General features: G+C 41.7%; 1 protein-coding gene across 2 annotated transcripts in view; it reads left to right on the forward strand.

Moving 5' to 3' along the window:
- Positions 1 to 25,559, forward strand: part of LOC126177062 (uncharacterized) — a 219,159-nt gene that overhangs the window by 111,830 nt on the left and 81,770 nt on the right. For both annotated transcript variants that reach the window (XM_049924298.1, XM_049924299.1), the window contains 2 exons: positions 2,543 to 2,714; positions 14,369 to 14,546. In XM_049924298.1, the coding sequence (XP_049780255.1) occupies positions 2,543 to 2,714; positions 14,369 to 14,546 (350 nt within the window). The remainder of the gene's footprint in view (positions 1 to 2,542; positions 2,715 to 14,368; positions 14,547 to 25,559) is intronic.

Raw genomic sequence — 25,559 nt, forward strand, 5'->3', positions numbered from 1 at the left:
ATTATCGATTCTATAACCTTTCTATGCCACTGGATTCAAAATCTGCATTACAGTCCTTAAAATACGCGAGGTAGTTTAATAAAATGAACCATTTTTTGGAAATTTCACGAAAAACGCCACATAACGAAAATATCTCCTTTCTGTAGACTTCTGTTCATGTGGACCGAGTTTATTAATAGGTGGCCCAGTTGGCGAAGAAGAGGATTGGTGCGTTTCAGTCTGCCATAAAGGCCACTGCGCTGCAGTCAAACCATAATTAGAAACCCCCTGGTCCGAAACGTTTCAGGCGGACAAGAAACTGATAACCACTTACCCAGTTCACGCTTGATGTTTTCTCCGACGGCGAGAGCTTATTCCAGCAGAGTATAACTTCGCATGTCACAAGGCCAGAATGGTGCCACAGTTGTTTGAGCAGCATGGTAGTGAATTCACTTTAATGTCTTGGCCACCATATCAGATGAGACGCTACCAGGCGCCCGCTCTGTGCCCTGGAACCACCAACCGGTAAGTTCACAGGAACTGGGTGATCCGTGCGGAGACATCTGGCGCCACATACCTCCGGAAACCTACCAAGGTTTTGTCGTTTCCATGCTGCGCAGAATCGCTGCTGTATTCAATTCCAAAGGTGGATCAAAAATGGTTCAAATGGCTCTAAGCACTATGGGACTTAACTTCTGAGGTCATCAGTCCCCTAGAACTTAAAACTACTTAAACCTAACTAACCTAAGGACATCACACACATCCATGCCTGAGGCAGGATTCGAACTTGCGACCGTAGCGATCGCGCGGTTCCAGACTGTAGCGCCTAGAACCGCCCGGCCACCCTGGCCGGCAATGGTGGGTCAACACGCTATTAAGCAGACGATCATAATGCTTCGGTAAATCAGGATATGGTTACCGTTGCGTCATATTATAATCCTTGTGTTGTGGTCTTCAGTCCAGAGACTGGTTTGATGCAGCTCTCCATGGCATACAATGTAGCTGCATGCTCTCGGAAAAAATTACGGCTGTAGTTTCCCCTTGCTTTCAGCCGTTCGCAGTACCAGCTCAGCAAGGCCGTTTTGGTTAGTGTTACAAGGCTAGATCAGTCAATCATCCAGACTGTTGCCCCTACAACTACTGAAAAGGCTGCTGCCCCTCTTCAGGAACCACACGTTTGTCTGGTCTCTCAACAGATACCCCTCCGTTGTGGTTGCACCTACGGTACGGCTATCTGTATCGCTGAGGCACGCAAGCCTCCCCACCAACGGCAAGGGCCATGGTTCATGGGGGAGGGGATTATAATCCTTATCCTTAGAAATTTATGTAAGTATATGTAAGGAACAGAATTACATGTGGAAGGAAAACGAGCAGAATGCTCTTTTGCGAAAAATAAATAATGTGTTATGATACTGCAGTGCCTGTGTTGTTCAAAATTTCGATGTAATGTTCCTTAGGACACGCATGCTTGGCCGTCGGGACGGGGACTGCGGCGACTACAGCTGTTATGAAATGTATTCGCAGTTGCGAAAACGAACAACCATCAGCTGTATAGGGGAATGACGATAGCGGAAACCTGTGCCGGAACGGGACTCGAACCCAGATGTCCCACTTTACGTGAGCGGTCCCCTCAACAGCTTCGGCTATCAGAGCACGAATCGCGGCCAGACCCAGATTTCTCGTCGTCCGTGTGGCACAACCTGCACTCGTACGTTACGTATATTTCGGTCCAGGAAGGACATATTTGTTGAGAGTCGAGGGCCTGCATGTCGGAAGGAGCATTGCGATTTTCGATTAAAATGTCTCGCCTGTACAGGAATTACACAATGAGTGCACGAGTACAGGTTGTTACGCACAACGACGGCATATGAAGTTTGGGTCCGACCGTGGGTCGTGCACGCATAGCCTAATGGTGCCAGCACGATAGCTCAGTGTGTTCGGTCAGAGGGTTAGCTGCCCTCTGTAATAAAAAAAAACTGAGTTCACCGATCAACAACGAACTAAAATGGGTGTCATACGACGTCCGCCCCGAGCAGACACAACGAAAGAAAGCAAACAAAACAAGACTTAGAAAAGAAAAAAAGAAAAAGGCGGTTAAGGCGATCGCGTAAAGCGGGAAATCCGGGTTCGACTCCCGGTCTGGCACAAATTTTCACTGTCGTCATTCCCTTATACAACTGACGGTTGTGTGTATTCGCTACTCCAAATGCATTTCGTGTAAGTGGTGTCTTATTTTATTTTTCGTAGAAAAATTGTACATAGAGTAAATAATAAACATATCTTCGATAAAAAAATATGATCACTATGCTCGCCCAGATATGAGACTACTACGTTATACACAGAGCTTCCAGCACAGACGTTTCATCATTAATAAACAAAAATACTACTGGTTTCAGACAAGCAAGGAGAGGCTTAAAAAACTGAAAATGTTGCTATAAAATCAGTACTAAATTAGCCCCATATATCTTGCACAGATTTAATATCGTTCTTGTTATTTAGAGCTACTTTATTTATAACAAGTTGCTTGTTCTATGTAATCAACACAAAACGCTTTTTTTTTCAGTCAAGAAGAACTCTGATGTCCTGTTGCACGAGCTGAATTGTCTTTGGAAGGAAAAGAAAAACTTCAGCGGCATATATATCACCTATCAGAAATATATGGATAAATATGAAGTTTACATTACATACTGCAGAGATCTCCAGAAACTAAGAGAAATGATTTTCCAGAGAAATGTGTAAGTGACTTTACATTTATTAAATAACCGGAAATTTTTATAAACACATGAAAATTAACCTACATCTGTTAAACATTTTGGTAACATCGAAAAACTGAGCAAGGTACTTAAGAATATTGGCATGTTTCCAACAGTAAACAGTATTACCGATTAATACCGACTGTTATTCCTGCCACGTTCAGGTCCATTTCAATCCGTTAACGCCTTACGTCACCAGGGCTAGCAACGTGACTTGACTGACTTAGTTCCGGTCGTTCCTTCTGGAACATAGGGCCGTGACGAAATTCCTCCACCTGGTACGATTTCTAGCAAGTATCGTCACTTCACTCCAAGTTTTCCCATCCTCTGCAGCTTCTCTCTCGATCGTCCTTTTCCAGGTCTGTTTGGGACGACCACGTTTTCTAACTCCTTGAGGGTACCAATCCAACGCCATCCTTTCAACAGCTCCATCTAGTTTCCTCAATGTATGCCCAATCCAGTTCCATTTTCTTACCTTAATTTGTATATTGACTGGTTGCTGATTTGTCTCCCTCTAAAGATCTTCATTTGTCATTATATCTGGCCATCTCACGTTTAAGATACGCCGGAGCAACGTGCTTTGCAAATAATTTCGATGGGACGATTGGGGGAGGGTACACAGAAAACAGGTTTGGAATCTAGTAGTTGCAGGGGCACAAAGCAATTCGCGTCCAAGACGTGCAAAAGTGTTCTTTAAAAGCTGACCAATGAAAACGATTATACTTCCATTTCTGTGTTCGTAGTACGTAACCGCAAATGTTTTGTAGAAGACCCACTGTAATCACTGTGTGTCGATTAAGATGCCAGATACCGTACCACGCAGACTACTTTTAGCAAATAATAACAAATATGTCTCGACTCAGAATCGAAACCTCGACCTCCTGCATACCAACCCGAAACACTGCCCACTGCACCAACCGCACAGCACTGCTCTGTTTGCTCACAGAGGTAGTTACTGTACATGTGATTGCAGTGTTGCCAGATTGCCAACCTTTAACGTCCATTTACTGCCCGAAATACGCGCAGGACGACATTTTGTAAAACATTTTTGTATCGCCAATATGTGAGCAAGTTCGAGTGCGCGAATTTTTCTTCGCCCGCTATGTATATATAAAATGGCACCCGACCCGTGGTGCACAATAGTATGTGCAGGCACTGGGATTTCCGTGTACCGCTATCTCAAGTGAAGAACAAGGAACCGGAAAAACACAGTGTCAGGTTCCATTGGCAAACACGTTTTGGCAGCAGACGTCGCAATCGACTACCTCGGAATGCAACAACGGATAGATGAGGCAGAGAGTGCAGTACACCAATCAGTGCTGGGCAATGACTGGTGCGCAGCTATTCCTTTCAGATCCACTTCCCTATTGCGTACAGAAACAATTTATTTTTACTCTTCATCTTACCCACCTCATAGGGGACGAATAATAGTTTGGGCCCAGGAACACCACCACTAGACCAAACCAAGGGAAAAGGTCACCTCGTCTGGTGACTCGAGATACAAGTCGGTGCACACCAGTGGCAGAGAAAGTTTATGTTGAAAACCACATGAGGCTATGTTTCTCATTAGCTAACTGGGCAACGACAAGCATGTGTTAGCGATGCTCTTTCGTGGTGGATGTTTACATGGGCTTCGAATGAATGGCTCTAAGCACTGTGGGACTTAACATCTGAGGTCATCAGTCCCCCAGATTTAGAACTACTTAAACCTAACTAAGGACATCACACACATCCATTCCCGGGGCAGCATTCGAACTTGTGACCGCAGCAGCTGCGTGGTTCCGGACTGAAGCGTCTAGAACCGCTCGGCCACAGCGGCCGGCCATGGGCTTCAATAAGCCTCAGAAACAGTGACGTTATAATCATATTCACGGCGACGGTGTCGTCTTAATTGCAAAAAATATGTATTGACGAAGTTCATGATGATTTATTTGTCATTTGGAAATGGCACAAACGTCGAAATAGCGATTGTGAGGTAAATGAAACCATTGACAGTCCAGACAGAAGATGTAAGTTTTAAAATACTGTAAGATTCTGGATCTGAGTGAACAGAAAACGACTCTGTAGTGTCTGATATCGACTCTCGCGCCCGTACACACAGTAACATGCTTTGTTCTTCTAAAGCACCTGTAACATTCCGCTCTTTCCCATTGCACTCACCAGATATGTCGTTTCCATAGAAACGATCAACATGCTTCATAAGATATCAGAGTAAATTATCCCTATTGCATGCCAACCTTCACTATAAATCGGCGACAACGATACAGACATTGGTCAGCTTTTAAAGAACGCTTTAGCACGTCTTGGAAGCGAAATGTTTCGCGCCCCTGCAACTACTAGATTCCAAACCTGTTTTCTGTGTGACCTCCCCCAATCATCCCATCGAAATTATTTGCAACCAATTTTGTGAGAAGTTAGTGCTAAGTGTATGTGATACGGATAAAATACAGCATCCTAAAAGCAGGAAGCATTACCATCACAAATATATAAAATAAACATTTGTATGTCACAGTAGAATCTTATGTACTATACAACGTGTTCCAGAAATGTTACGACGAACTTCAGTAGGTTGTAGAGGGCGTCCTGAGTATAGGTACCCATGTCCGGAATGCCATACAGCGACACTACGGAGCGTCAAAGATACAGGCGTCAGCGCCTTGTACTAGACCACCCCTTCGGCTGCAAACATGACTTTGTACGCCGACGGAACGTAGGCGTAGCGTCTCGCAATGTCGTTTGGTGTTCAGAGATCACTACTGATCGCCACGATCGCCAGCGGAGAAGATAGTGACAGCTGCTGTATAGACAGGCCTTGTCTCCTATGAATGCCATACTCTCTCGCCTATGTGGATGACAGATTCAGACACAGGTTTCCAAGCGTAGTTTATTTTTCTCCTGGAACCAATACCCACCGAGGCAACTGAACATCACATTCATAGGAGACAAGACGTGGCTACGCAGCAGCTAGCCCCATCTTCTCCACTGACGATCAATCGCGATCACTGAGTAACAAACATTGCGAATCATTCCGCCTGCGGTCCGTCAACGTCCAAAGTCACGTTTTCTCTCCAAGTGGTGGCATAGTGGCAGATGCTGGCGGCTAAAACTTCGACGCTCTGTAGTGTCGTTGGATGACGTTTCCGGGATTCTTATTCTGGATTTATTCCTCAAGATACGATCTACAAACCCTCCAAGTTTGTCGCAACATTTGTGGGATACCCTGCATATGTATACAGTGAGCTCGTAAATTCCCGTTACAAACTTCTAGGTCTTGTAGGTGGGGGTGCGTACATAATATTTTGATTAGGAACCAATGTCCAGAAACGTACCGTTTCCTTTCTACGACGGTTTCAATTCAGATTTTTAACTCCTACACTGTTGTTTGAGGAATTGAATTAGGCGTGACGCAGTACAATTACGAGTATTAGGCAACAGTTCGGAAGGAAACATAACGAAAAAAGAGTAAGATCTGCTGGCACGAGTTCTGGTCGCTGCACTAGAAGTTGAAGAGACACCAGATGGAATGCTTCGTAGCAGTGGCGGATACAGAAAAACCTCAAGGAGGTGGCACTAAAGATATCTTGAGCTACCTGTACTTTTACCGTATTAAAAAGAAAAATAATCAACTCACATGCAAAGTTTAAGAAAGTTTTATTTAAACTGATTATACACATATACAAGACAATGCCATCGTATGGTACAAAAAAGTTACAATTGTGGTGGTCTTCCTTAAATGATGAATTCTGTGCGCCTATTCTTACTGGCAAATTGGTTAATTACATCGTCAATAGGACAATCAGTGCCAGGTTGAGTGTTCAACGGAGCTAAGCTGTTCCCTTCTAGTGCATTCGATAGAGGGCCTATATAGTAACAATGTGTTTATAGGAATCTTCTCGAAAGTCACTACTCAAAAATGGTTCAAATGGTTTTGAGCACTATGCGACTTAACTTCTGACGTCATCAGTCGCCTAGAACTTAGAACTAATTAAACCTAACTAACCTAAGGACATCTCGCATATCCATGCTCGAGGCAGGATTCGAACCTGAGTCCGTAACGGTCGCTCGGCTCCAGACAATAGCGCCTAGAACCGCACGACCACTCCGGCGGCGAAAGTCACTATTACCGGAGATATACGCATCAATAGTTTTCTATATCTAACTCGTAATACGAGTTACGCTATTAGTAAAAATATTGTTACGAGTCTCGTAACAATATTTTTTCTGAGAAGTTACTATGAATTACTATTATTAATATTTCACAATCAACTGATCACTCGTCACTCTTGACTAATCTTCACACTTGCTTTTGCTACAACTAGGACTTTTTACTTATTCATCCATCTGTCTTAATATTTCTGCTTATGAATATAAAATAACTTCCTGTTCGGCGAATAGTCCATTTTTATAGCGCTACGTATCGAAGGTACTCTGTACAAGAAAGCAGTTGAATATTCGCGATTTTTCTGGAACAAATGCCAGACAGATAGCTAACACATACCTAAGAGAAAAGTCGCGGCCATTCTAGTGATCTCCATACGTTGTTCTATGTCCCAGACAGAAATGTATAAAATGCGATGGCGCGGACGTACGTGCTTCATAGGAAAGTACAACTACTCGATTCAGTCGAGTCGACTGACGAAACTAACGAACATCATGCGGGCTGACTGAGGGGGGGGAGGGGAGGGGGGGGCCTGGGTAGCAGTGCGAGCGCCCCCCCCCCCCCCGACCCATATGTATACACCACCGCTTTGTAGGTACACTAACAACGTTGGTGGTCGCCACATCGAGCCGCTGTTGTAATGCATCAGTACTGTTCTGTACGTACAGTATGCTGGATTCTTTTTTTTTTTTTTTTTTTTTTTGGAATAACGTAAACACGTAATGAAACGCCCTGCTTAAGTCCGCAGGACAGAACAGGTAGTTGGAATTGTGGAAAGGGGCCAAAAAGGGGCTGTCAGTTACACTCAAACATGTACCTTTATTTGGTTGTCAAAATAACACAGCAAAAATTTTTGAACTTAGTTATCGGCAGAATAGGCCACACTAACTTGTGCCTTAAGGGCACAACCCCTTAAATTTAAAAACGGCTGAAAGCCATTAACTTAAAATTCAGACTCAAAACAGAATATTTAGAAGGCAGAAGGCATCACGTAAGTAAGTTCTGTAACTTGGCTGAAGGCCCAACAAATCTAACACTTGAAAGGCAAACAAGTTTAATTTAAAGATAGCTGAAGGCCCATGATTTAAGACTGCAGGTAAAATTAATCTAAAAAAAAAAAAAAAAACCACAAGGCAGAAGGCCTTATCTTCAATTAGGCTGAAGGCCCCACACAGTCTGATACTTGAAAAACAAGAATTTAAAAACGGCTGAAGGCCGATTACTTAAAACAACTAAATAATTTTTAGTAGGCAGAACGGCCAAAGCTTTATCTTTAATCAATATTTTACATGGGCTGAAGGCCCAAACAATCTAAGATTTAACAAGTAGGGAATTTAAATTTTAAAGCAGCTAAGGCGCATTATTTAAAATCCAACTAAAAGCATACAAATTCAAACCATTGGCTATAAGCCATTAAAATACACAATCAAACACCAATAAGAAAAGGCAATACAGACAGCGGCGCTCAGTAGTTTCCGGGGGTAGGTCTGCACTTGAAATATTAACATTCACTTAGGGGAGACAAGTAGTCGGCCCAACTATATCCGATTTGCCGGCAACCCAACCATGAGACAGTCAACGGACCCACCGACAAGACGACTTACCTTCCACCCGACCACTCCACAAGGAACTCCAAAGCCAAAACGTAAAAGGCGTAGCCGCCCACAACCAAGTATACACAAGCTGTCAAAACTACACACACGTGTTGGACAGTGACAACACAGTGAGGAAAGGACACTGCCTGAATTTTACGTCAATACCAGGGCAGGTAACCGGAACGCTAACGGCCACAAGGCAGAAAATTCCACTAGTGCACTTGGACTTCAAATAAACAAAATACAGTTAAACTCCACCAGATGCTGGCCAAACTTTCACCAACTCGAACACTAGCTGTTGCTCACCGGAACACCCCCAACAGCCAACCATGAAAACCAACAGCACAATGTGAACAGTCTGGCTTCGGTAATTAAATCACCACTCAACTTTGATGTCCTGGGTCGGTGTGCCACGAACCTTGTAGCAGTCGGAACAGCTCCCACACACTCTGACACTGCATAGAGACCGCCAGCGGGCCCGGCCCACTGTGCCGCGTGGAGATTTCCTGGCTGATCCACACCAACCAACCGACTGCCACACATCAGCACGAAAACAGCCCTAAAATAACTGAGCAGTCAACATCACAAACTACACACAGTTTCACGCACACTTGCACGAAGGACTAGACAATACTAACGGCAGCAACTGTGCAATAAGAAGGACGAATCACGAGTCGGCACACGCAGGCAACCCATAAGCAATCACCGGCCAACATACACGTCGTCCGACAAGATGACCAACCAAGGTGGTCCGCACTCAAGTGATATGTCTCGGCAACCGTTGGGCAAGGCATGGCAGTCCGGACCTCACTGCAGCTTCGCCCCAATTGAACTTCTGCCAGGTCCCAACTGCACTGCTAGCGCCTCCCAACTCACTGGCAGATCCGAACTAACTCTGAAAACACAACAACTGGGAAGTAATAGCAGTCAGCAAAGATAAGAAGCCAGCGCTTATATCGATAAGCGCCGCTGCTGCCGCTCACGGGCAGGCAAGGCGGCAACTCAGTGACACCAGTAATTGAAATTAACATAACGATGTGGTAGTACAGTAAAAACAGGATGCCAAATGAGATATGGCACAAACACATATCACACACGACTCACATAATGTTTAAGTGTTAATACAAATGTTGTGTACATAGTTCCGCGTAGTCAGCACGTACACAACTTTCCCACTAGAGCGCGCCCTGCTAAGCACAACAGCGCAGGCGCAGCGCTCGTCCATCTCCGCACTACGAGATGGCGCTGTCCTAGAGACGGACCAAATTCTGCTTCCGCTGATCCGCGTATTAATGTGTAACGCAGCCAATGAGATTGCTGCTAACGTAGAACCTTTTCTCCTCGCGGATCACACTTGCACAGTGATACCTGAATGCTCGAGGTATTATAACGAGTGTACGGACCTCCGATTAGTCAGTCTGCTTTAGTCTGCACCAGTCTATAGTCAAGTTTCAGTCTGCGCCTAATAAGAGTATCATATTCGTGTACATAGCTATGAAGAGAAATGTATAGACACCTTGTCAAGTATCAGAGATATGTGAGAATAAGATTAACGTACCAAGACCAAGGGAACTTCAGATTGTCAGTTGTAAACAGCATCCAGAATCAAGTTACGTAATATCTATGCTTTTTATTATTTTAATAAATGTGTGTGAAAATTAATCAAGTTCTGTTTAAAGTTGGTCACTGTCAATCTGCTACTCTAAGCATGCAAGTGGCATTTCTATCGTCTGACCTAACGGCAGAAGATAAACACACCACGATAAGACCAAGAGACGTATTGCTGACACTCGCCTACTTCGTTAGAGCGACAAGTCAAATAATCTGATGGTGTGTACCGAAGGTCTTACAGTACGCACACCACAACAAAAAAATGTGCTTAAGTGATAAATGGATATACCGTTACGTTTCCCTTCGAATTGTTACTTGATTACTATACTGCGTTACGCCTAATGTAAATCCTCAAGCAGAGGTGGATGAGTTAAACATCAAAATTGAGACTGTCTTAGAATGGAAACGGTATGTTTCCGGACATGGGTTCCTATTCAGGATATTATATACTCACTCCCTCTACAAGTTCTAGAGGTTTGTAACGGGAATTTCCGAACACCCTGTATAACACTAACTAGCTTAGGACCCACTGTTTTGCTCGTTTAGACTGTACGGTCTGAACAAATTTTTGTTTGTTTTTCTTTTAAACGAATTTCTGCATCGTTACGCCCATTGCTCATGTGTAAATCTGCGTTGTGAAAGAAGTAGTAACTATGTGGCTGCCAGTCTTTGCATAATTAAAGTGTTCCAATGAGTTTGATTTAATTTTTTATAGCGAATTAAAAAAGGAAGAGACAAACCGGATAAGTTGTTTTGTAGTTGTTAGCGCCAGTCTTACAACTGCTATTGAATTCTCTCATCGCAACTGATATTATTGTGCATGGAACCCTATTGAAACGTGATATCTATTTTTTCATCTATAATGATAAGTTTGCATAGTAATTACAGCAACAATAATTTTATAAACAAATATAAGGCTTACTGAAAAATTACTGTATTAATTATGTGTATCTTTTTTTTTTTCTTTTGGAATATTCAAGGCGCTTGGGAAGCTCAAAGTCGACTCTTTCGAGATTTTTTTCAGTTTTGCCTAGAACTGCTTTGGAATATTGATATTTGACTTCTTAACTTCACGTACCGTACCGTAAATATAAAAAACACAAAAATCCGATTGCTGTGTGGTCTCCTTGAATAATCTTTCCTTGTACACAAACTGTAGATGTCGTTACTCATGTCTACTTTGTGCACTAGCACTGAACTGTTAAAACATTTGCATATCCAGTCTTGACACTTTCATATTCATTACATGTCGCCTACATTCTGCTGCTATTTACATGGCCAAGAATGTACACTACCTTCCGTAAGTTTGGAAACACCAAGCGGTTATAGACAATGGAATGGAAATGCATTATAAAATTGCATTTTATTGCTTTCTAAATGTTTATTAATCTCAAACAATACATGAGTAAACGCAACTATTGAATTTCAGATTCCTCAAAATAGCCAGCCTTTGCTTTAAACAATGCTTTGCATAACTCAGCATGCGATGAGTCAGTTTGGCCAAGGGTTTCAGTTGGAATTAGTGTACATTCTTGCTGCAGGTCCTTCCACAAGTGTGTCCCACTCACGATTCCCTGTTTTAGGATCCTACCATCCAACTCATCCCATAGTAGCTCGACTGGGTTGCAATCAGGGCGTCGGGGATGTCATTCCAAGGTTTTCAAGATTTTATGAACCTCCAAAGACCCCACGTAGTTCTGACACAAGTGGAATGTATGTTTCGGGTCGTTGTCTTGTTGTTTTTGTTTCCCAATCAGCCGCAAACCAGTCTTGACATGTCGCTGGAGAATGGCATTATAATCCTTTCGATTCATTTTTCCAACTTCTTTCACCTAATCTCGGACTTTATTCCCTCCAAATGATCCCCATACCATCACAGAACCCGTTCCATTCATCACAGTTGGAATTATGAACTGAGGTTTCAAGTGTTCATGGAGTAAACGGCGTACGAATTGAAGGCGTTTACTTCCAGATATTTAGAACCCGGATCCGTCAGTGAATAAGACCTTTTCCCAATCCCCTGCCGTCCAATGTTAATGTGACGTAGCCCCCTGAAACCTTTTCCTCTTGTTAACAGGGCGCAACAACAGTTTCTTTGATGCTATACAGAGTGATTCACGAAGATATGCAAATATTTTAATACGTTATTCTAAAGAAAAAAGTCCATATAAACATAGGTCCGCAAATGTTTGGTTATGGAGTTACGGCTAATAAAAAGATTTTGCCTGAAATTTAGCAACTTCTCTAATATGAAGCCATCACAAAACTGTACGAGGTTAAAGTAAAGCACGATTTCCATGTAATTTGTTGTTGTCGATTTGACGAATCTAATACATGTCCCAGACGTATATTTGCAGTAATTTTCCAGAACATCCAGAGAAGCAAAGAAGTAATCCTGTAAAAGTCTTACTTTATTAAGTATTTGGCCCAATCTGTTTTTTAAATTCCAGACAATTGCACAAAGTTTTTAACAGAAGTAGTAGAGAATTTAATTTTGAAAAAATTGATAGTAATAACGTTATCTGAAACCGTATGAACGTGTCAGATGATCTGCTTTTGTTAATACCATAGCACACGCGAATTCATCTTAAACCGGAAAAAACAAAGCTCACTGTTAAGGAAGTTGTCCAGTGTACATACAATTTCACAATACATTTGCCATAAATAAACACCATATCGGCGTATTCCTCAGTCGTAAATTTGAAAGGCATCCCTATTTCATAAATGATCTACAAACTACAACAATTACTATGTGGTTTCACTTAAGTACACTGTTGTCATTATGTTCTTTCACTTACCAATAGAGAAAACTAACTCGTTTCAAGGTTAGGAAACGACTAAAACAACTCACTAACGATTGCCAACAATGACAAAAACGTTTCTACATTCTTAATGGAAAGTAAACAGTTTTACTTGTATAATAATCTTTACTTCTCTGGATTTTCTGGGAAACTACTGCAGATACAGGTCTGGGACATGTTTTATTAGATTCACTAGACCAATAACAACAAAATAAATGGAAGTCGTGCTTTACTGTAACCTCGTACAGTTTTGCGATGGCTTCATATTAGCGAAGTTGCTGAATTTCAGGCAAAATCTTTCGTTAGCCATAACTAAACATTTACAGACCTAAGTTTATATGAACTTTTACTTTAGTTTTACTTGTAGAATAACATATTACAATATTTGCATATATTCGTGAGTCACCCTGTATAATCCTGGAGGTTGTTTTTTTTCCAGGTGCGGTGTCACTGTTGACACACTCACTGGTGTATCCCTAGTTGTGTATAGTTCGATAGCGGACAGTTTTGAATCTTTTAGGTTTACTAGTCACTACCAAACACTTTTCCTGGCGTTCTGACATTTTCTTGGGTGCTCCTGAGCGAGGATGATCATCATACTGTAGGAACTAGTATCTCGATGCCGGTGAGGTTTATGACAACTCCCATTGATGGAAATCTTCAATTTAATTCGTATTTGTCGGACACTGTTGCCTTCTTGGTGCAAAATGATTATCTTTACCCGTGAATCATAAGAATCTGGCACTTTGGGGCCATTTTAGATTACTTTCGCGGCATGTCATACCTTCATACAAACGGAACTACCACCTTATCTTTACACAGTCGCACCGTCTACTCGTGCCACCTTGCGCGTTTAGTAGAACTCCTTGAACAGGTAAAGTAATTTCACATAAAACTGAGCAATACCAATATGTACCAAAATGTACAATAATTATCTGTACAATACCGTGTCATTATTAATCGTTATCTGAGCATACTATTCTGACTTCTAACCGATATCTCACAACGATCACTCCCATATTGCTCCCATACGCAGCATGGTGTTTCCAAACTTACGGAGGATAGTGTATAAACATACATTTTTGCGTGCATGACTCTGTTCACATTTTGCACTCCAGCCTCGTGTCTTAGCGAAAGCTGTGTTTGTATCTACGGTCGCAGCAGGTTAACTCGTTACAAATAGGTTCCCTCTGGTTTCCGCGAACTTCACCGGCGAGCGTTTCTCGTGACCTGGTGTCTTACAGAGGCCCTTATTGAAAGACAATAACAATTAGGTAAGGCATTCTCATGGGACACTTCCATAGAAGATAAACATCGATTTGTGGTAACAGCATGCTGCTCGCCACGCAAGAAATATCTCATACAGTGACATCAGCAGAGCTTATTTTCTTGCTTAGATATCAACATGCTTTTCAAACCTCAATTTGCAGGCCTCTGTTTACTTCATTATATTTTGTTTTACTTTTTCAGAAGTCGGCCACAAGTTTCTGAAGTGAAAATGAGCGAAATATTTAAAATTGAGAGAGATTTACTGCCTGTGTTTCACATTGGTTTACTGTGCTGTGTGCTGGAAGAAATAAAGAATGAATCGACACTCAAACAACTTGATCAATACCATTGTTGCCGCACTTTGACGCAGTTGAAGAAGGTAAGTTAATTTAGACCTCGTGATGAGCTGAACGAGAGCCTAAAAATTTTCGATCGCAATTCGTTCTCGATATAGTCGAAAACTCATGCCGAATTCTCGTAATGTGATTTTTAGTAATCATCGATAGCTGGTGAAACGAGAAACGCTCTGGGTTTGGGAACAACAAAACTGGAGACATTAAACGGTTATTTTGTACTGAGAATGCGCTTTATCATAAACTACTGACGTTACTTTTCCTCAGCTCCTCACTCAATCAACTTCATAAATCACTGTTCCAGAATGCTTTCGCAATTGCGTCTGCACAACATGTTAGTGAAGTGGCACAGTGTAAACTCTGCTGTGTTTTGGCAAAAGAAGCAAATTTTAACATATCAACAAGAGAAATGTGTAGGTTTTACTCAAAATTCGCCATTCGTGACGCTCCTCTGAAAGTTACAACAGGTTAACAAGTCAAGCGATAATAAATCGCTGCATTTTCAGCGGAATTTTTGTTCTAGGTACTAACCAAAGCATAGGTGACGACAGATCTTTTTGAATAGTCACCATGCACATGTTGGCATGGGTGAGCTCCACTTAATATATACAAAAATGTGAGTGTAGGCTTCAATGTAGAATGGCGCTTCTCCTCCATCCTCGGCATTTCTCCTACACCCACCATACTGCTCTCCCCACGCATGCTCAACCGACAGCGCATCTACTGGCCACGGTATTCTGCGCAGACTCCACCAGCACCGTTGGTCGGCAGTCGTTTCAATTCTCCACCAGTCATCTTTCTGGCGTTCTGCCCGATGCGCAGGAGTTCGCTCAGAGTGGCGTCGGAATGTACATTGCTGTGCTGATAGCTTCAAGATCAGACGCGCCGTTTGGTCTTTTAACTGTTCCACTCTTCGCTCCTGCATTGACGCATCTAGACTCGTCATACGCTTTGATACTGATGGCGGCGCTTGCTGCTTCAACAATCGTTCCGTGATGTCATTTTATCGCCTACTGGCACTTCAGACACATCGAAACTCTGCCAGCCTTCCCTGCTAACGCCTGCAACGATAAGTCTTGATGTGTTACCTTACAACAATTGGGGAAATACCAACTGGTAACTTATGAAGCATAGATGAGTGTTCAGGCAGCAGATCAAAGCCAGCTACAGTATTTAAGTCTGACGACCAAACAGGTGAGACTAATATCGTATACGACCTCCTGTTGGTCGGTGTAGTGCAGCAGCTTGACGTTGCATGGACTCAACAAGTCGTTGGAAATCCCCTGCCGAAATATTGAGCCGTCTGTTGTTCCGAAAGTGTCGCCAGTGCAGGATTTTATCGACTAACTGACGTCTCGATTATGTCCCATCGATGGAATTCGTGTCAGGCGATCTTGGTGACCAAATCATTCCTTCGAATTGTCCAGAATGTTAGATTAGATTAGTTTTTCCTTCCATAGATCTGTGCTGAGGAGATCGTCGTGGATGTGGAACATGTCAATTTTTTTTTTCAGGCTGAAATAACAATACTAATAGTATGAATATGTACAGTACATAATTTGTTTCTATTAAAAAATTCGTCAATGGAGTAGAAGTGTTGGCCACTAGTAAGTCTTTCAGGCACCTTTTAAACTGATCTTTATTTGTAACTAAATTTTTTATGTTTGCTGGCAAATGATTGAAGATGAGCGTTCCTGAGTAGCGGAACTAAAGTAAGTGCTTTTAAATCCGGGTGCAGATCATTTTTGTTCCTGGTATTGTATGTATGAGGTGAACTGTTTGCTGGAAAAAGAGATATATTATTTAGGACAAATTTCATTAAGGAGTAAATATACTGAGAGGCAGTAGTTAATCTACCCAGTTCTTTGAAGAGGTTTCTACAGGACGTCCGTGAATTTACTCCACAAATAATACATATTACACATTTTTGGACTCTGAAAACTTTTGTTTGGCTTGAAGAGTTACCCCAAAATATTGTACCATATGACATAATGGAATGAAAGTAGGCAAAGTATGCAAGCTTTTTCATTTTTATGTCGCCTATGTCTGCTAACACTCGAATTGCAAATACAGATTTGTTAAGGCGTTTCTGCAGTTCTTTGGTGTGCTCCTCCCAACTGAATTTATTATCAAGTTGTAATCTCAGGAATTTAAGACTGTCAACCTCTTCTATCTGCTCTTCTTCATACTTTATGCATATGCTGGGTGGAAACCCCTTATTGGTTCTGAATTGCATATACTGAGTCTTTTCGAAGTTTAATGTCAGTGAGTTGGCTTTAAACCATTTATTAATATCCATGAAAATATCATTAGCAGAGCTTTCTAGAACTACACTCGGCATACTATTTATTGCAATACTTGTGTCATCTGCAAACAAAACGAACTCTGCTTCTGGCAGTGTAACTGATGAGAGATCATTAATGTTCACAAGAAAAAGCAATGGCCCTAAGATGGATCCTTGTGGGACACCATATGTAATTTCTTCCCATTCTGATGCTGACTGATGACTTAATTCACTAGTCCCTTGCACTGACACCCTTTGTTTCCTGTTAGCGAGGTATGACTTGAACCATTTTGCAGCACTGCCCGGGACACCATAGAATTCTAATTTATTTAAAAGGATGTTGTGGGTTACAAAATCGAATGCCTTTGACAAATCACAGAAAATACCTGCTGCTTGTAACTTGTTATTTAATGAATTAAGAACATTTTCACTGTAGGTGCAACTAGCATTCGCGATATCAGAACCCTTCAGAAATCAAAACTGTGTTGTTGATAATATGTTATTTGTGGTCAGATGGTTGAGAAGCTGCCTGTACATTACTTTTTCTAAACCACAATTATGACCCAGTGACATAGCGCATTGTCATCCATAAAAATTCCACCTCTGAGCGGCTGCAAACGGTCACCCAGTAACTGATCATAACCATTTTCAGTCAGTGATCGGTTCAGTTAGACCAGAGGACCCAGTCCATTCCATGAAAACACAGTCCACACCATTACGAAGCCACCACCAACTTGCACAGTTCCTTATTGATAACTCCGGTCCATGGCTTTGTGGTGTCTGCGAACCCTACCATCACATCTTACCATTGAAATCGGAACTCATTCGACCAGACCATGGTTTTCCAGTCGTCTAGGGTCCAACCGATGTGCTAAAGAACTCAGGAGAGGAGCTGCAGGTGATGTCGTGGTGTTAGCAAAGGCACTCGCGTCAGTCGTCTGCTGTCATAGCCCATTAACGCCCAAGTTCGCTTCGCTACCCTGAAGGATACGTTCGTCATACGTCCCACAATGATTTCTGCAGTTATTTCACGCAGTGTTGCTTCTCTCTTAGCACTGACAATCTACGCGACGCTGGTGCTCTCTCGTTCGTTACATGAAGGACATTCGCCACAGCGTTGTCCACTGTGAGAGATGATGCCTGAAATGAGGGTTTCTCAGCACATTCTTGACACTGTGGATCTCGGCATATTGAAATCCTTAACGATTTCCTAAATGGACTGTCCCATGCTTTTAGCTCCAACTATCATTCTGCATTCAAAGTCCGTTACTTCCCGTCGTGCAGCCACAATCACGCCGAAGACATTAATCACCTGAGTGCAAATGTTACCTCCACCAGTGCACTGCCCTTTTATGCCTTGTGTACGCGATACTACCGCCTTCTGTACTTGTGCATATCGCCACAGTCTAACATAACAGTCGTGACACTTCGCCTCAATTTTGTTGCCTACAGCGCCAGCAGCGCCTCAAGCGGCTGGTAGGTTGAACTGTGAGTTCGGCGCGATCGTGAAAACGAATAGTGATTGATTATTTTGATTTATACAATGGTTTTTACCATAGGGAGCGTTTGTAGCGCAATAAATTGCAGCAACAACAAGAAGAAGACACCACAGCTGTCTCTCTTTAGGTTTCCTAAGGATCCTGAGAGGTATATACCATCATGTTACTAAACTGTATCGTCAGGATTCACTTGAAAACTATGTGTGTATAAATGATGAATGTATCGTTTTAGGAGCAGAAAATGGCTTGTTAATAGCAGACGAGAAGACCTTATGAAGAAAGACCCAGTTTACCTGTATAATACTATTAGGTTTTGTCCGCTACATTTCGAAGAAACCCAGTTCATGTACGCAGACAGTAACAAACTCGTGTGGAATGCAGTACCCACACTATTTGACATCCTAAATAAGCCACCTTAACGGACGATGAAGAGGAAACTGCCACAAAGATTCGACAGTCAATGTAAAGCTGTAAAACAGTCGTATGACACAGAAGCAGCCAGTTCAGCTCTCCATGTATCAGTGCCAGATTCGTGCGAATCGTCACCACAGACGTGCTTTGACGATAAAGTGGTTAGATTAAGTGCAGCTGTTCATGTCTTACAAAAGCGTGTGAAGTGCCAGAATGTGCAGATCGAGCGAAATTATTACGGGGCAAGGAAAGTGCCTACAGACATTGTTTGAAAATTATTCAAATATTTGGTTTTTCGTGAAATGTAATGTAATCAGCTCATTATAACGTTTTCAGCATATTTCTGCCACTATTTGGCAGTTGCTTTACCCACTTTGAATAATATAAAGATTAAGGTCGTACTTGTGGAAACAGGCAACAATGACACACACAGTAGGCCTACAGAACGATAAACGAGCTGTCGATCGCTTTTGCATGTAGAGGTTCATGTCTGTGCTTCTTACATGTGAATCTACGTGTTTATATTCTTTTGATATCAACGTGGTAAGCTGCAATTCTGTCCAATGTCACAAGTGTTTCTTCGCGAATGTGTTGTAGCTTGCCACTCTATTCATGGTTTTTGTCCATACTTGCGCTTATTTTAGAATCATTAATAGAAACATATATGCCTTCCGATACTAAACAAACTCTTGGAGGCAAGAAAATAACTCGAATAATTCGGGAATTACGTAGGAAATGGATGTAAACAAACATTATACTTACAACGCGTCTGACGTTCACCATACCTGCCGCTTGGAGCGCTAGTGTCGCTCCATCTGTCAAACGGCAACTTTTACAGCAGTGAGTGTCGAGACTGTTATGTTAGACTGTGATATCGCTATACCATGACTTTTGTCGCTTTGGTGTATGTTGTGGCTGCAAGTTGCGGTGTAGTTGGAGACATGGGCTGCTCCACTTTAACCTCAATCTCTGGCGATTGTGATATTGCCTCTGTAATTTTCAAAAAAGAAAAAAAAATCAGTTTCGAATCTCCTCACCAAGGCATCAAGTCAGGGTCACAGCTATGGATATTTCAATGACAAGAAATAATTCCCATATAAATTGCGGATATAGTGACTACATAGTACGTAACTTTATTGCACACTCATGCACCAACACTAAAATTATGTGCAATTAAAGTATTGGGAAGAAAATAGTATAAATAAATAATAAAGTCACAGAAGTCATTGGGTTCATGTATTTAGGACAGCTGAAGAGAACGATTGGGTGAGCAGCAAAACTCATGACTAGAAGGGTAACAATGATCTGAAGAGTTTTTGGCAATCCAAGTAGTCACCAACAGAAAGCCTCTGATGCCCCTGAAATGGAAGGTGAATTCAGTGTGATTTACCACTTTTCACTTATGGCAATGAAAAATTCTGTTTGAAAGTCGAAACAAGTCTGTAACTGAAAGTTGCTAAGTGACCAGTGGAGAAATGCTTGATGGCAATTACTAGGAGAGGAAAACAAATGGACTGGGAAACAAAGTGGACTGAAAGAAATTAAGGCTTTGCAATGAAAATCGAACTGAAAGAGACAGGATACGTTTATTTATTATTTATTTTATTGCAAGTTACGTTGATCATGATAGCAATGGAATTTCGAGGCTGTGGAATGAGTCAATATTTTTACAACGTTAACAATACAGCAGCACAAAATATGGTTAATTCATGACAAGACTCATAGTAACAACATGGAACACTAAAAGAAATAAAAACATGTTACATACATCAGAATTAACACATGTGTGCACATTCAAAGTAACAAAGTAAAGTATTGGAGAAACAATATAACACTACAGTAACAAGTAGTTTACATTTATGCTTACATTGAATGGCTAACTCAGTTGTATAATAAAAAAATGCTCCTATGCACTAAAAAATTCACTAATAGAATAGAATGGCTTTTGTATTAGGTATCATTTCAGTTTGCTCTTGAACGTTGGTGTTTCAGGAGAAAGACTTTCGATGACACTGCGTAGAGCATTGTAAATTTTGATGCCTGTATAATTTACTCCTTTCTGTGCAAGGCTGTAGTTTGACTGGTTACTATGAAAGTCCTCTTGCGACCTTGTGTTGTGAACATGATATTCCCTATAGGTTTTGAAGAGAGAGTGGTTTTTATCAATAAAACATACAAGGGAGTATATGTACTGAGATGTCATTGTTAACTGTAGCTTGTATGATACTTCTACATGTCCATACTCTGCAAGCCACCATACGGTACATGGACGAGGGGTTCCTTGTACCACTGCTATTTATGTTCCACACACAAATGGAGTGTAGGAAATACGACTCTCTCTATGCCACCATACGAGACTTAATTTCTCTTAACTTGTCTTCGCGGCCCTTACACTAAATCTTCTTTGGCGTCAGTACAGTTGTTCTGCAATCAGTTCCAAATGCCTTTTCTCTAAATTTTGTCAATAGTGTTTTGCGAAAAGAACACCTTCTTCCCTCAAGGGATTGCCATTAGAGTTCACCGAGCATTTCCATAATACTCGCATGTTGACTGAACCTACCAGTACCAAAACTAGCAGAATGCTCCTGAACTGCTTCAATTTCTTCCTTTAATCCGATATGATGGGAATACCAAACACTTGAGCAGTACTCAAGGTTGGGTCTTACCAATATTCTTTACAAGGTCTGCTTTATAGATGAGCTATACTTTCCTAGAATTCTCTCAATTAACTGAAGTCAACCATTCGCCTCCCCTATAACCGACCTCACATGCTCTTTCTTTGCAACGTTATGCTTAGATATTTAATAGACGAGACTGTGTCAAGTAGCACATCACTTACACTGTATTCGAACATCAGAGGATTGTTTTTCCTACTCATCTTCATTAATTTATATTTTTCAAGTTTCAGAGGAAGATGTCATTCATCACACCAAATAAAAATTCTATCCAATTCATCTTTTATCCCCCTACAATCACTCAATGATAACTTTCCCAAACACTATAGCGTCATTAGCAAACAGTTGCAGATTGCTGCTCATCATATCCATCAGGTCGTTTATGTATACGGGGAACAAGATTGATCCTATCACGCTTACGTAGGGCCTTCCTAACAATATCCCCGCCTCTGATGAATTTTAGCAGTCGAGGACAACACCTAGGTTCTATTGCTTACTCATAGAAATGTTTCCAGCTATTCGCAAATCTAAAAGCCTATTTCATATGTTTAAACAGAGTAGGAATAAGGAATCTGCCTGTTCCTCTTATCAATGATTCGCACAATGTTATGTGAGGAAAGGGCAAGCTCAAATTTGCTCAAGCAAAGCGTGTTAAGTCCGTGTTGATTTGCAGACAGAAGCTTTTTCGATGTTTTCCCTCTTCAAAATAGTTACTTGGCACACACTTTTCCAGATTTGCAATCAGTTTAAATTTTGTTGCTCATAATTTCTCTACGTCCATAATATTGGAACTAAATGATGTCAATTCATTGTCTGAGTAGGATGCTAACAACTGCTTGCCTGCGCTGCCCAGCATATAAACCCTCCTACCCTTCTTGATAGATTTATTAAGTTACCATCCGCACTATCATGACCTCATGATTACTAATCCCTACCTCTATACTGACGCTGTCGATAAGCTCAGGTCTGTTTGTAGCTCCAAGGTCTAAAACATTTCCATTGCATGTGGATTGTCGAAATAGCTGCTCAAGACAGTTTTCGACAAATGTGTTCAGAACTACTTCACAAGATTTTCTCCATAGATGTCCCAATCTATATCTGTAGGTTAGCCCGCGGAAAATTGGCCCATGCCACAACTGGAGACCGACAGCGCCGACTTCATCTTTCAACAGGATGGTGCTCCACCGCACTTCCATCATGATGTTCGGCATTTCTTAAACAGGAGATTGGAAAACCGATGGATCGGTCGTGGTGGAGATCATGATCAGCAATTCATGTCATGGCCTCCACACTCTCCCGACTTAACCCCATGCGATTTCTTTCTGTGGGGTTATGTGAAAGATTCAGTGTTTAAACCTCCTCTACCAAGAAACGTGCCAGAACTGCGAGCTTGCATCAACGATGCTTTCTAACTCATTGATGGGGACATGCTGCGCCGAGTGTGGGAGGAACTTGATTATCGGCTTGATGTCTGCCGAATCACTAAAGAGGCACATATCGAACATTTGTGAATGCCTAAAAATACTTTTTGAGTTTTTGTATGTGTGTACAAAGCGTTTTGAAAACATCTCAAATAATAAAGTTATTGTAGACCTGTGAAATCGCTTCAATCATTTGTAATAACCCTGTATCTATAACAAGCTGAAGTACCGCAAAACATGTACAAGATGGATCCCAAAGGAATTGACGTGGCTTCCAACGAAACAAGGTTGAGAGTGTGCACAAAGCAATGTTATGCAAGAGAAAGTGAGCACTTCCTCAACAAAATTTTAACTTGTTATTAAACTTGTGTTCACTATCATGAGCCAGAATCAAAAAACACAAAGCATGGAGTGGAAGCACACCAACTCATCTGTCAAGAAAAAAATTCAAAACCCAAGCATCAGCAGGAAAAGTCATGTTGACAGTGTTTTGGGATGCTGAAGGTCCAGTTTTTGGTGATTATCTCAAAGAGCAGTGTACAATGAACAACCACTACTACTCAGATTTGCTTTTAAATGAGCTGAAGCTAGCCTGAGAGAGGGACGTTGTGGATGTCAGGAGAGAGGTGTGATTCTCCAGCAAGACTATGCATGTCCTCATATTGCTCAAGTAGCCCATGAAACCATCGACAAAATGGGCTGGGAAGTACTGACTCAGCCCCCTTACAGTCCTGATTTAGCACCTCGTGATTTCCATTTGGTGCACTGAGGGAGGCATTGCATGGGAAGAGGTTCCAGGACAATGAGGACATGAAAAAATTTTGCTAGATATTGGTTCACACATCAAGATAAAAGAGTTCTGTAGCCCACTGGAACAAGTTCATAAATGTTCAGGTGGATTATGTTGAAAAGTAGAAAAATTTTGTTTTTGTAAAAATAAACACTTTTTTCTTCAGACCAGTTTGCCTCTTTAATTATTGAATGACCCTTGTATACTATCTAGAGCAGGTACAGAAATCCACAGACAAGACCATATAGAATCGATGGAGCTCTGGGTGTGATCCTCTGTTCATCTCCAGACCTATGGATATCAGTCAATACTGGCTTGATGCTGCAAATTTATAAGCTCTGCTTGTGCCCCACAAGCAAGACCATCTGTCTTCACCACTTCTACCAGCCACCAGTATGAAATGAGGATGGCCTCAGAACCCAGCAACAGGTGTCATTGGTGCTGGCATGAGCCAAAACTTACAGATGGCTGCACACTGTATCCTCAATAGCTGTCAGAAGGGTCTTCTCCACATGGATGAAACCCTGTCGCCACCCCCCCCCCCCCTCCAACCTAGCAGAAATATAAAGTGCACATTGGACTTCTGTCCAGTATTGGATGCTATTTCCTTAAGGGACACCATAATGCTCTGAACATTGGAGCCCCCGATTCATAGTAAACCCATTCCCCCATATGCCTGCCCAGATGGTGTTGAAGGAGCTGCCATCTGTCCAAACGTAGGGTGAATGGAAGAGGTGGGATAGCCTGTCCCCAATCCACCTCAAGTGTTGCAAACAGGTTATAACATAACACTTACCCTGTGGAGAGTGCGAATTGCCTGCTGGAAAGAGCCCCAGCAGCGGAGCTCATGTGCGAACTTCAGATGTCCTATAAAACTCACTTGTTTCTCTACCACTATTGCACCTCAACGTGGCAGCCTGCATATGGATGACTGTGGCCGACAGCATCTTTTCCACAAAGTGCATCTCCTCTTACATCTGCACACAGCAATCCATTGCTCTACCAAAATTAGAATGGAAAAAACAGATAAAAATAAAGAAAATGAGCCCTGTTGTGTTTTAGACAAGGATTTGTGCTACAGAACTTTTTAAGAAGACAAACACAAGCTACTATACTATTACTGCCACCACTCCACTGCCCTCGGGCAAAGAAGGTAATGTGAGCATGGGAACTTAGTTACAATATTCAAAACTATGTTACTGTAGTTTGTAAGAACTGATGAAAAGTCATAGAGTATAACAGAAGTGATAGCTGGCATTAGCCAAGGAAGTGTTAGAGGCCCTCAGCTGTTTCTAATCTATGTAAATAATTTAAGAGAAAATTATTGGCAGATGTTGCTGTCGTTTACCATCTAGCAAAGCCATCAGAAGATCAAAAACAGAGCAAGGTGGCACAGCGATTAGCACACTGGACATGCATTCAGGAGGACGACAGCTGAAACCCGCATCTGGCCACCCTGATTTAGGTTTTCTGTTATTTCCCTAAAACGCTTCAGGCAAATGCTGGGATGGTTCCTTTGAAAGGAAAGATGACCCCACTGTTTTGTTCCCTCTTCCAAATCTTCCAAGCAACCAATCAGAAGATCAAAACCAAATGCAAAATGATTTAGATAAGATTTCTGTATGGTGTGAAAACTGAGAATTGAGGCTGAACAAAAAAAAGTGTGAGAGCATCCACATGAGTACTAAAAGGAATCCGTAAAATTTCAGTTTCAATAGAAATAATTCAAATCTAAAGGCTCTCAATTCAGCTGAGTACCTAGGAATTACAATTACAAACAACTTAAATTGCAACAATTACACAGATAATGCTGTGAGGAATGTAAACTGGAGACTGTGTTTCATTGGCCATACACTTAGAAATTTCAACAGGTCTACTAAACAGACTGCCTACACTATCCGTGTCTGTCATCATCAGTATTTGCACTGGCATTTGTCATCAATCAAAGTTCTGGAGATA

This window comes from Schistocerca cancellata, chromosome 3, assembly GCF_023864275.1.
Source record: "Schistocerca cancellata isolate TAMUIC-IGC-003103 chromosome 3, iqSchCanc2.1, whole genome shotgun sequence".
NCBI classification, from domain to species: domain Eukaryota; kingdom Metazoa; phylum Arthropoda; class Insecta; order Orthoptera; family Acrididae; genus Schistocerca; species Schistocerca cancellata.